This window comes from Malania oleifera, chromosome 4, assembly GCF_029873635.1.
Source record: "Malania oleifera isolate guangnan ecotype guangnan chromosome 4, ASM2987363v1, whole genome shotgun sequence".
Taxonomy (NCBI): domain Eukaryota; kingdom Viridiplantae; phylum Streptophyta; class Magnoliopsida; order Santalales; family Ximeniaceae; genus Malania; species Malania oleifera.
Genome location: NC_080420.1, coordinates 114626214 through 114638478, shown reverse-complemented (window position 1 = coordinate 114638478; position 12265 = coordinate 114626214). Strand labels below are relative to the sequence as shown.

Below are 12265 nucleotides of genomic sequence, written 5' to 3'. Positions count from 1 at the left end.
AGAGATTTATAGGCCCAAGTCTGTTTCCCCATGGAGATCTCAACAAAAATCAACAATAGGGTTTCCGCTGCCACAATATGTAGAAATGCAAGAAATTGCCACTATGATATCCTCGTCCTGATACACTACGTCTACCACAACCACCTTCCAAACCGCAGCCTCGTCCTCCAACACTCCCCTTACCACAATTAGAGACAATGCAAACCATGGCTGAACTTTCATGGGAAGAATTGAATCTTAAGAAAAGGGCTGAGAGCCATCCTTGGTGGCCTATTGAATTCTAGCATATAGTCCATGCATAAATGTTATGGATTCACGAGCAAGAATCCAATACAGATAGGTTGAAGCTCAGGTCTCAACCCAGACAAAGATTTGTCAACCTAGAACTCGCATATTGCCTCTTTATCATCTGAAGGTTAGAACTCTAAATGGTTGGTAGATATTGAGCTCTTCCCACATACCCTTGAGAGTGCTATAATACTCACTAGGGACCTACCTTTTTCATCAAATTTTAAAAACTCCTCATACAGGTCAAAAACACAGGTTTTTCACAAAGATCATCCCTTACAACTTTGACAGCTTTACGAAACCTCACATTGTAGCTCCATGCTATTCAACAACCACAAAACAGCTTGTCATTCGCCTTCGTCCAACTTTCTTAATCCTTGGAATCTGGAGATGGTGGAGAATACTAGAGATACGTGGACTTCCCTGTTGCATTAATATATACTTGCACTGCTTGAGACCACAAGAAGTAAATTGAGGACTCAACTAGTTTGATGGCTGTGATTTGCACCTTAACAGTATGAGCAGAAGCTTTCTCTGTAAAGGCCAACAGAAAAACCCAGCACTTTGCACACAAACTTCAACAAGCAACCATGACCATAACAAAACACAGCACCACAATACAGAAACTACTGTAACCTAAGTAGGATGGCAGGCAGGGAGAAAACCATGCGGAATGCCAGAAGATCTGCGACAATCACATATCACCGAGGGCTGCAAAGATTAGCCTTGCCACTAACAAAAGCACAGCCTGACATAATTGAATGTATATGCAAGAGAGAACAGGAAACAAGTAAGCCAAACACTTATCAAGCCCCAAAGGCAACAGATAAACAGGTACATGTAGGAAAGGATCATTCCAGAATTTTACACAACTAAAAACACCACAACCAACCCAAGTATGGATTGACTAGCAGCAGCAGTTACCACTAACAGAATTCAACTGCTTTAAATTCAGCAACGTCTTGTGACCACACATTGCATCCAATAATGGACATACACATCCCAACCGAGAAAACTAGTTCCCCCAAACAACTCTTAAACAAGAGGGGGCATCAGATTTAAGAGATGACTGAGGAAGATACAGAAACCGAAAAAATTGTTGAAAGCTGATTCAGATCAACAGTAGCGATGAACTGACTGTGAAAGAATGAATTAACAAAAAGAGCAATGAACATCAGCAATGAACAGCAGCTGTAAACAGTAGCAATGAACAGTGACTGAACAGTGATGACCAGTACTCGAGAACAATGAAAAAATTCAAACATGGAGGATCAAAGCTTGCTCTGATACCATAGGAGCTAGAGAGAGAGAGAGAGGAAACCACCGTTGAATGGAAAAATATGAGTGACGGGCTAAACTAGGATGAAATTTGCATCTCTACAGGCCAGCTCTCATTGTATTAATAAAAAAAAGATACAAAGGACATAAATACCACCATATGCACCACCTATCCTAAAATAATATATTGTGTTCTAACATTTATAAACACATACCACTCATTATAGCCTGCTTCTTGGAATTATACGCAGCATTAAAAAGTCTCCTCCTCAAAATTCCTGAAGTATTTACAGCATTTTTAATCCTACAAAATGAACCAATTAAGGTACTACTTGGAGGCCAAAATGATTACAGTTAGGTAAATCGACTTAAGCTAAGGTAACCTGTGTCTTTACCCAGCGTATATTCTGTTGTACACCCGAGGAACACTGCAAAATGTTGTTGGTCTTAGAGCAGCTATATCATCCAACAACTTCAAATTGTCCTGCAAATAACAGCAAGTGTGCCACCACATAAGCATTTATGAGAACAAATTTATAATATAAATGACCCTAATGAAGCGGTTGAAAATATATGTCACGAAGAACAGACTTGGCAATTAGCAGTTAATAGACTAGATTTAGAGGGACACCTGAATGTCCAGCAACTGTTATGCGATTCCATGGCTCTAAATCTACCTAAACCTTAATACTACCATACATCCAACAACGAAAACATTGAGTACCTGGCACTAAACATCTATTTTCCCGATTTATACTCTTTAATCTTTATAATTTATATCCAACTTTAGCTGGCATAATAAATGAGCTGTTTAACATAAATATTTCATGATTTTATTAACAGTTTCATCTTAGATTCATCAAATATGCTTTTTATTTTTTATGAAAGGAATGGTTAGCCATGGAAGCTCCCCTACCATCATTTTCCTTATTCCCCCCCCCCCCCCCAAATTTTTGGTTGAGGAGAAGGTGCGGTATATTTAAATTTATAATGGAAAAAAACAAGAAAAGTTTGGATCTTTTCATTGTGCCTGAATCATTCACAGAATTTCATTCATAATTTCTATAATTTGCTATAAGTTTGTTTGTTCCTTTAAATTGAAATTGAAATTGAAATTTCTTTTGAAATGAAAATTTCTATTGGAATCAAATTTTTAGTCCTTAGTCCCACTACATATATGAATCCTCTCCAACCATTCAGCTGAATTGAAATCCACATCCTCTTAACAGTTGGAGCGCCATATACACACTGCATAAAATTAAGGGCAAAAGACATGGAACCAACTCAAGGCTTTGCAGAAAGACATGGACCTCCCTGAGCTTTCAAAAATCCCATAAACTTCCCTTGAGGATTGGTAGAAAGAAGTGACCTCTTTAAGGTTAAAAAAAATCCCACAGACCTCTCTGGGCATTTGATTTTTGGGACATGTATAACCCCTTCATTAATTTTCTGTCAGTCCCTAGGAGGAAGTGTAAGTGTTCCAGAAGTCAAATGTCCAAGGAGGTCCATGAGACTTTTAAAATCTTGGGGAGGTTCGCGTCTTTTTTCCAAACTCATAGGTCCGCATCTTTTTACCAAATCCCATACGAGATTGATCTCTTTTTCCCTATAATTTAAAAAAGGACTAAGACTTTGTTGTTGTTGTATGAAATTGAAAAAAAAGAAGAAGTTCAAGGTTTCAAAATTTCTTAATAAAAAGAAAAGTTTTGATTGGACAAACAGAGGGGTAAAAGAAGAGGGTAACTTCCACTCATAAGATGATATATTTCTTGATCTCACAAATCCATTGGTCCAATAGAACAACAAACAGATTTCAGGCAGCCATAATTGGAAACCTGATAAATTATTTGGACAAATTTGGTCTCATTCTTATGGCCATGAGTTTTTACTTAGAGCCTTTAATAAGACCATGTAACCAAAAAAAAAAAAAAAAATCTAATGCTAATGGTAGCCATAAGGCCCTAAAAAACACACCAGAGTAACTAAAAAACATAATATCATACCCCCTGGTAGAAACCAACAGCACCGCCGTAGTATACTCCCAGAATAAGGTTAGTTCGTTCATAGATGTGTGCCAAAGGAAGGTAGGATATGTGACTGTCAGAAAGTGACATACAATTCAAAACATAATTCTAGCAAAAATAATAATAATAATAAAACTGAAAGTCCTTTTTGAGATAATAAAGGTAGCAGTTTATCATGTAATAAGTTAAGTACAAAACTACATGTCTGTGGGGTAAAATTTGATTGAAATACTCGTGCCAGCAACACTTGCAATTAAGTTCCCATGAGTCAACACAACTCCCTGTCCAGAGCACAAAAGAAGAAGAAAAAGAAAAGCCATTATGCAGTTAACATGGGAAGAAACATCATTATAGTTGTCAATTGTATTGAATACCTCTCTCTGTGAGGGTTCTCATATTATATAGCAAATAGAAACATCAGTTACAAGGCTGAAAATCAGCAATTACAGCCATCTAGGAGACTAAATAAGGCAATTACAATCAACCATCAATAAGGCAATTACAATCAGCCTATTAATTACAGAATATCAACTACAATCAGCCTACTAATCACAGAATATTTACAGCAATAATATAAAATCATGCCATAATTAGAGAGACTAATTATGGCACCGTGTCTAATTGACATCCCCCCCTCAAATTGATGTTGGCCAATCTAGAAGCATCAATTTGCCCACAAGGAACTGGTGGCGTTGTCGTGTCATAGCCTTCATGAAGACGTCAGCTATCTAGAGGTGAGTAAAAACATGAGGCAAAGATATAATCCGAGTGTCCAAGGCTTCTCGAATAAAATGACAGTCTACTTCAATGTGCTTTGTACACTCATGAAAAACAGGATTAGCAGCTATTTGAATGGCACTAGGATTATCAGCATGAAGAGGAGGAGAATCAGATTGAGAAAAACCAAGCTCAGCTAGAAGCCCGCAAAGCCAGACAATCTCAGAACATGCAGCAGACATTGCCCGGTATTCGGATTTAGTAGAGGATTTAGAAACACGAGCTTGTTTCTTACTTTTCCAAAAGATCAAAGAATCGCCAAGAAACATGCACCAACCCGTGACAGGCCGCCGAGTATCAGGACACCTAGCCCAATCCGCATCACTATAAGCGGCAAGGTGAAGCGGAGAGCCAGTTGGAAAGAACAACCCACGACTAGGTGACTCCCGAAGATATCAAATAATACAGCGAACATTAGCTAAATGAAGGTGGCGGGAGTGCATAAATTGACTAACCTACTGGACACAAAGGAAATATCAGGCTGAGTAATAGTCAAATAGTTCAAGCTCCCTACCAACTGTCGGAACACAATGGGATCAGAAAGAAGATCACCCTCCTCAATTCAATATTTCACATTGACCTCCATAGGAGTATCCACCGAAGGCGAATCCTGAAGACCGGCTAGCCCAATCAAATCCTGGGTATATTTGCTTTGATTCAAGAATATACCTAAAGAATCTGTGTGCACTTCCAAACCCAAAAAATAAGTAAGAGGACCAAGATCTTTTATATGAAAAAAAAATCCTGAAGATTCTGCTTAAGATGATCAATCAAGTTGGAGTCGGTGCCAATAATGACAATATCATCCACATATACAAGTAAGAGAACGAGCCCAGTCGGAGTCTTGCACAGAAAACAAAGAAGAGTCATATTGGCTTTGAACAAAGGAGAGACGAAGCAAAGTAGACCTAAATTTTTCAAACCATGCTCAGGGAGCTTGTTTTAAGCCATAGAGAGATCACTTTAACTTACATACCGCGGAAGACGGAGAAGATAACAAACCCGGAGGAGGACTCGTGTAAATGTCCTCTTTGAGATCACCATGAAGAAAAGCATTTTTTACATCCATCTGGTGAAGTGGCCAGCCTTGGGGAGGTAGCAATCGAAAGAATCGTACACAATGTAGTCATCTTTGCCACACGAGCAAAAAATGTCTCCTCATAGTCCACTCTATATTCTTGTCTATTTCCAAGTGCAACTAAGAGTGCCCTGTACCTGTCTAGAGTCCCATCAAAACGAAGCTTAACCGAGAAACCCCATTTACAACCAATGGCTTTAACAGTAGAGGGGCAAGGAACAATATCCCAGGTATGATTGGCCTAGAGAGCCTGAAGTTCCTCATCCATTGCTTTTCGCCAACATTCATGTTTAACAGCCTCTGAAAAGCATATAGGAATGAAAATAGACAACAAAGTAGTGTTTAAAGAAGTGTGGTAATCATCATACCGATCAGGAGGATGTGATACTCGAGTAGATCGTCGAGGACCTCAAGAGGCATAGGAGAACTGATCGGACCTGTCTCGGATGTCATGTCAATCTTAGGAGAAGTCATCGAAATAGTTTCAGATGAAGGGTCAGTCTCAGGAAGAGGCAGAGTTGGTCGATGTCAAGTATACACAAGTCCGGGTTTGAACCAGTCAGGAAGAGATGGCAATTCATCAAAACAAGGTAGAATACTAATCTCAGACAACAACTCAACATGTGCAGGAAAGAAACATTGATTCTCAAAGAAAACAACATTATGAGATATACGAAATTTGTTAGCACAAGAATCATAGCAAACATAACCTTTGTAGGAAATACTATAACCTATAAAGGCACATTTAACAAACCGAGCAAAGAGTTTGTGACGTTCATGATGAGGTAAATGAACGAAGCAAACACATCCAAAAATATGCAGATTAAGATAGCTAGGATGTTGATGGTACAAACGTTAATAAGAAGAATCAAAATTCAAGATCTAAGAGGGCAGTCTATTAATTAAGTATACTGCGGTAGATAATGCCTCAACCCAGAATTTAGACGGGACAAATGATTCAAGCAATAAGGTGCGAACAACATCCAAGAGGTGTTGGTTCTTTCGTTCCGCCACCCCATTTTGCTGAGGGTTTGAGGACAAGAACACTGAGAGACAATCCCCTTGTGATGTAAATAATCATGAAACTCGTGGGACATGTACTCTCCACTAGAATCAGACCTCAACATCTTAATACATGTAGAAAATTGGTTCTCAATATATGCAACAAAGTTCTAAAAAACAGATAGGACCTCAGATTTGGCCAGAAGAAAATAGACCCAAGTATACCGACTGAAATCATCTATGAATGTCACAAAATATTTTTATCAAGCATGAGAAATTATAGGAGAAATGCCCCATACATCACTATGCACAATATCAAAGCATTTTGCCGCACGACTACCATAAGAACGAAACGACAGAGTCTTACTCTTACCAAGTTTGCATACAGAACAATCAAATGACAAGTGTTTAGAAACATGTTCTTTATTGCCCTAACAAACCATAATTTAACATACGAGACAACACAACAGAGTTTGGATGGCCCAAACGTTTATGCCATACTTCACTAAGAGTATTAATTATCATACAAGCCAAAGATAAACTACTAGGAATAGAAAACTGCAATGGAAAGAGTCTGCTAGCTTTAGGCCCCTTCGCAAGTATCTTCCCCGACACCTGATCCTGCACAAGACAACCATCACGAGAAAAATGGACATTACATTTTTTCTCAATTAACTGGCCAATCGAAATAAGATTATTAGACAGTCCAGGAGATACATAAACATCTTTGAATGAAGGATTGATATCTCCTATTTCATTAATAGCTAAATGACTCTCATTTGCTACCTAAATTTGCGACGAACCATGATATGGACGAACATTACACAATGCATCAGATGATTTGGTCATATGATTGGATGTAGCAGAATCAATAAGCCAAGACTTATCCGAAGTATTACCTTGAAGCCCCAAGGCAGAGAAAGCTAACATAATCATTTGTTGGACCATTTCAGGGGTAAGACTAGAGGACCCAGTGGCAAACGATGAAAATTGAGGACATCCTTGGAGCAGAAGAAGTGTTCACTGTAGCCTGATAAGCAATGGCATGAGGAGGTCGAGTGGGACATTCTCTGATAAAGTGGCCTTGTTTCTTACAATAGTTGCACACTTTCTTTGCACAGTTGGCGGCAATATGACCATATTCCTTGCAGCCAAAACATTGGACCTTGCGCATATCCTTACCCTTCCCTCTCCCATAGGCTGCATAGGCAACGGGATTGAGGTTAGCATCCTGCTGGAACTCAGCCTGTGTGAGAAGGCACTGCTCCAAAGATAGTGAAGGATCTCAATTCATTAAATTTGAGTGAGTAGCCTCAAATTCAGGGCGCAATTTCAACAAAAAATGATCTCTTGCTCTGCTCATGAACAACTTGGACAGTAGAGATGGATGCAGGAGGTACCTTCGCATAAACCACATCATAAAAATCTCCCCATAAATTCTGAAAACCATAAAAATACTCCTGAATGGAGAGATTGCCTTGAGTGTAACTAGCTATCTCATATTCCAACTGAAATCAATGTGCAGTATTATCTTGGTGATAAACCTTTAGCAAGTACTCCCACATAGTCTTCGCAGTCTTATAGGCCCTTAAATTGAGCACAATAAGAAGATCAACCGACCTTAAAATCCATGACATCACATGTGCATCTTTGACCTTCCACTTGGCCAACTCCTTAGGCTCCGTAGGAGCTGGATCACTACCATCAATCTGTCCCCACAATTCTTTCCCCATAACAAATAAACGAAACTGGAATTCCCAAGCAGAGTAATTTTTTCTAGTAAAACACACCCCAAAGGAATCACTAGAAGACATGATGAAACCCCCAAAGGAATCTCTAGAAGACACGATGAAAACCCAACAAAAAATTGAATTACAAAAAAAAAAACCTGATTCACGTGTCAACAACCTTTGGTGGGACCTCCAGAAACTTGAATCGGCAAACACCAAAGATCAACACCACCAAAGATTTGTGTGATGAAACAGAACACCAACAGCCACCAAAGATTCTGAAGCAAACAAAATCAATACCACAGATCAACACCACCAAAGATTTGTGTGACGAAACAGAACACTGACAGCCACCAAAGATTCTAAAGCAAATAGAATCAACCGCCCAATCCCAACCTAACAGAAACTGCCGAATAGCAATTTAACACCCACCAGAAACCGAACAAAAAAATGCCGACAATCAGAAACTGCTGACAACCCAGAAATTGCCGCTACCCAGAGGAAAGAACAGAAAAAAAAAAATTAGAACAACCCTAATTGAGATAAAGCTCTGATACCATGTCAATTGGATTGAATACCTCTCTCTGTGAGGGTTCTCGTATTATATAGCAAATAGAAACATCAGTTACAAAGCTGAAAATCAGCAATTACAGCCATCTAGGAGACTAAATGAGGCAATTACAATCAACCATCAATAAGGCAATTACAATCAGCCTATTAATTACAGAATATCAACTACAATCAGCCTACTAATCACAGAATATTTATAGCAATAATATAAAATCATGCCATAGTTAGAGAGACTAATTATGGCATTGTGTCTGACTAACAATAGTGATATCATTTCAATTGCAGAAGCAAAGAATTAAAGTTCAAAACCATAAATTTCCAACCTTTGGTGTCCCAGTGGTACCACTTGTGTAGCATATAGTTGCAATGTCTTCTGGCTTGGGAGCGCAAAAAGGTTGAAGATTTATTTTGCCCTATGAGAAATGCAATTATGGATTAATGAAATATTTTTAATTCTGAGCATGAATAAGAACAAAATATTTTTAGAATAAAGGTAATTTTGCAGCCTAAACGTAGCATTTCAGATCTACGATGGGCAAGAAGGTAGTTCCTTGACCTGAATGGAGGCAAAAATCAACCAAATGATGGATGAACTGTCAGTTACAAAACATTCTAAGATTTCAGAGCAAATAGTATGACAGTCCAAGTAGACTGTAACAGGTACCAACATGAATAGTGCTTAGTGTTCACAAATACCAGCACAAAAGCACGTGCACAAAAAGAAAGAATTTAGATGCCATTAATCATGATAGTGTTGCTCACAACACATGAACAGTTTTTGACTATAGAGTCCATATGTATGTCAAAATGGAATTTATGCATGTTGAAATGCCCAAAAACAAAGATATTTATGCTATTAGAATGATTCAAGCCAGGATAATTATCTCATTCAGTGACTAGCAGATTGGTTATTCATTATGATAGCCATGTCAAGTATACCTTCTTATAAATGGAAACTACGCCAAAAATATTACTCTTTTCACATCCATGCACAAAATCAAGTGGTAAGGTAGAATATAATAAATTCACAAGAAGACTGATGTATAGCCATGTCTGACCAGATATAGTGCAGCTGTGTCCTAACTACTTGAGTCTAGGTCAACATGCAAGACTTGCTCTGCAGCCAGAGGTCCTAGCTTATGTGCAAACCTATTGAACATGACTTAAGCATGTAGCAAGCCTTGTGATCAGAATCTGGTCAGGCAGTGAATGCATGGTAGATTAATGACTGAGTCGCTGACTGCTTTATTCTTCTATACATGAAATCAAGCATAAATTTTGGCAGCCTTAGGTTTTAAGGCTTTAAGCAAAATATAGAAGTTAGGAAATTGAAGTTGTATAAGTATAAATGGTAATCTCTTGGAAAGTTTCTTAATATTCTCCCTTGACAAGTTAAAACTTTTTAAATAAAGAAATCTTTTATTGGTTTTTTTACAGATTAGGAAAAAAAAAAAAAAAAAAACCTCCATGGTTTTCACCTATAATTGCATTCAAAAGTAACAAATTTAATTAAAAGGGAAAATGCATTGATATTCGCCATTTTATTTCAAAGAGCACCCTTGTCAGTCCTTTTCCAGGTGAGGTTTTGAGCTACTAAAGGATCCTACAAACAGAGTCCCCAAGTTAAAAATCAATCAGCTTTCCAACCAATTTCTTATACTAATGAAGGTCTTCAAATTAGGTTCGCCATCTTTGAATACCTTCTTGTTTAGGACCATGGGAGTCTTATCAGCTGGTTTAGCTCCCCTACGGTCCAATCTGATAAAGCAAATCTAAAAAATATTTCTAAATCACTCGTTGTCGCACCTAGCAACCTCAATGCAAAGGAAATACAGAATGTTTCCTAGGTCCTTGATTTGGAATTGCTTCCGAAACCAACATTTCACATTTGCAATCCTTCTAGAATCATTGCATGTGTTGACGATATCATCAACATAAAGCACTAGAAGTGCCGCGCTATATCTTTTCTCGATTTCTCCCAAGTCCTCTAATCCAGTGACCAATGGTTTCACCAACTTGGTCACCAGTTGGAATCTTAAAACCATGTGTCCATGTGACTATGCCCAGTCCAACCCAGTCAAACCACACGACCAATCTGGGTTTGAAAACCATACTTAACACATTTGCATATGAATTCAAGAGAAATAATAGTAGTTAGCAGTAGTAGTGTTAATATGGTAGTAGTAATAATAATAATAATAATAAGATGATGATGATCTAAGACTAAGATACTGTTTGGCAGCACTTATAAAACGTGCATATAGCACTTATCATTTAAAAGAAGTGCTTGTGAGGTTTCTGAGGGATTGTGAGGTTTCATTTCTTGACATTGGGAAGTCTTAGATAAGCAAAGAAGAGCTTGTATTGAGTGATGCCAAGATATGTGAACCATTAAAGATGGCAGCATTCACAATGGGAAGTTTCTTCTAACCAGGGGGAACGATGCAATACTGCAGCAGCAGGGAAGCATTATTTCATGTTTTCCATCTTCCGGAAGATAGTTCACTCTTTTCCTCGTTAGTTGCAATAATGGTTATTAGTTATTGTTATCTAGGTGTCATCTCTAGTCGAAGTGTGTTATTTCCTAAGTCCAACTTTATTTACAAAGTTCATTATGAGTCTAGTTCACAAGTGTATTTATGAGATCTTTTTGAGTCTAGAAGTCAAAAAAGATGCAGAATAGTCATTTCCCTGGCAAATTAATGCGCAAGTCCATTATGTATTTTATATTTATCTTAGCCCAAATAATGAGGAGGAAGTACAAAAGTTTCCCTTTCCATTTGCTAACCAGTTCTGATTTATTCCGAATTTTCTCGAGATCTGGAAGTGTGGGTTGAGAATTCACCCATCCATCTCTGTGTTGCTGCACAGGAGGATCTCTCTTTTCCACTGAACATTGTTGCAAGATTTCTAATCCAACAAACCCTAGAGTCTATTTCCACCTCGCATGCTGCATCACCCAAATAGCATAGATCATTTTATAGCCATCTAAAACATTCCTTTTAATCTTAACAATATATTTTATGATTGCATAACATGCCTGAAGCACTTCTCCATTTTACCCAACTATTTTAACCCTATGGATTACATATTACCTTAAAACCTATCTCTCTGCAATTCCAACTTAAATTCTACTCCACAAATATTTTCATCAATCCACAAAACATCATCTGCAAACAACATACACCAGGGAACTTGATTTTGCACATTCCAAGTAAGTTCATTCATGACGGAAGCACAAAAGATAAGGACTCAAGACAGACCTTTGATGCATTCTTGTTGTAATTGGAAAGTCTCTAAACTCTCCATTTGTAATCCTCTACGTAATCCTAGCACTAGTTTCACCCTAATTGGTCTTCTCTAGATCAATAAAGACCATGTGCAAGTCCCTCTTCTTTTCCCTTAAATTTTTTTTATTAATCTTCTATATATATAGATAGCTTCATGATCTCCTGGGCATAAAGCCAAGTTGATTTTTTGAAACCCTCAATCTAACCTTTGACTTGGTTTAATTACCC

At 38.0% G+C, this 12265-nt stretch overlaps 1 protein-coding gene across 3 annotated transcripts in view; it reads right to left on the bottom strand.

Annotated features, from left to right (window-relative positions):
• The window catches only part of LOC131152690 (long chain acyl-CoA synthetase 7, peroxisomal), a 60791-nt gene that overhangs the window by 21461 nt on the left and 27065 nt on the right, over positions 1-12265 (bottom strand). For all 3 annotated transcript variants that reach the window (XR_009136082.1, XM_058104494.1, XM_058104495.1), the window contains exons 10-14: positions 9071-9160; positions 3792-3871; positions 3570-3663; positions 1962-2050; positions 1782-1870 (exon numbers count right to left, since the gene is read on the bottom strand). Coding sequence is in view for 2 of the 3 variants with exons in the window: in XM_058104494.1 (XP_057960477.1) it covers positions 1782-1870; positions 1962-2050; positions 3570-3663; positions 3792-3871; positions 9071-9160 (442 nt within the window). In the remaining variant the exon portion in view is untranslated. The remainder of the gene's footprint in view (positions 1-1781; positions 1871-1961; positions 2051-3569; positions 3664-3791; positions 3872-9070; positions 9161-12265) is intronic.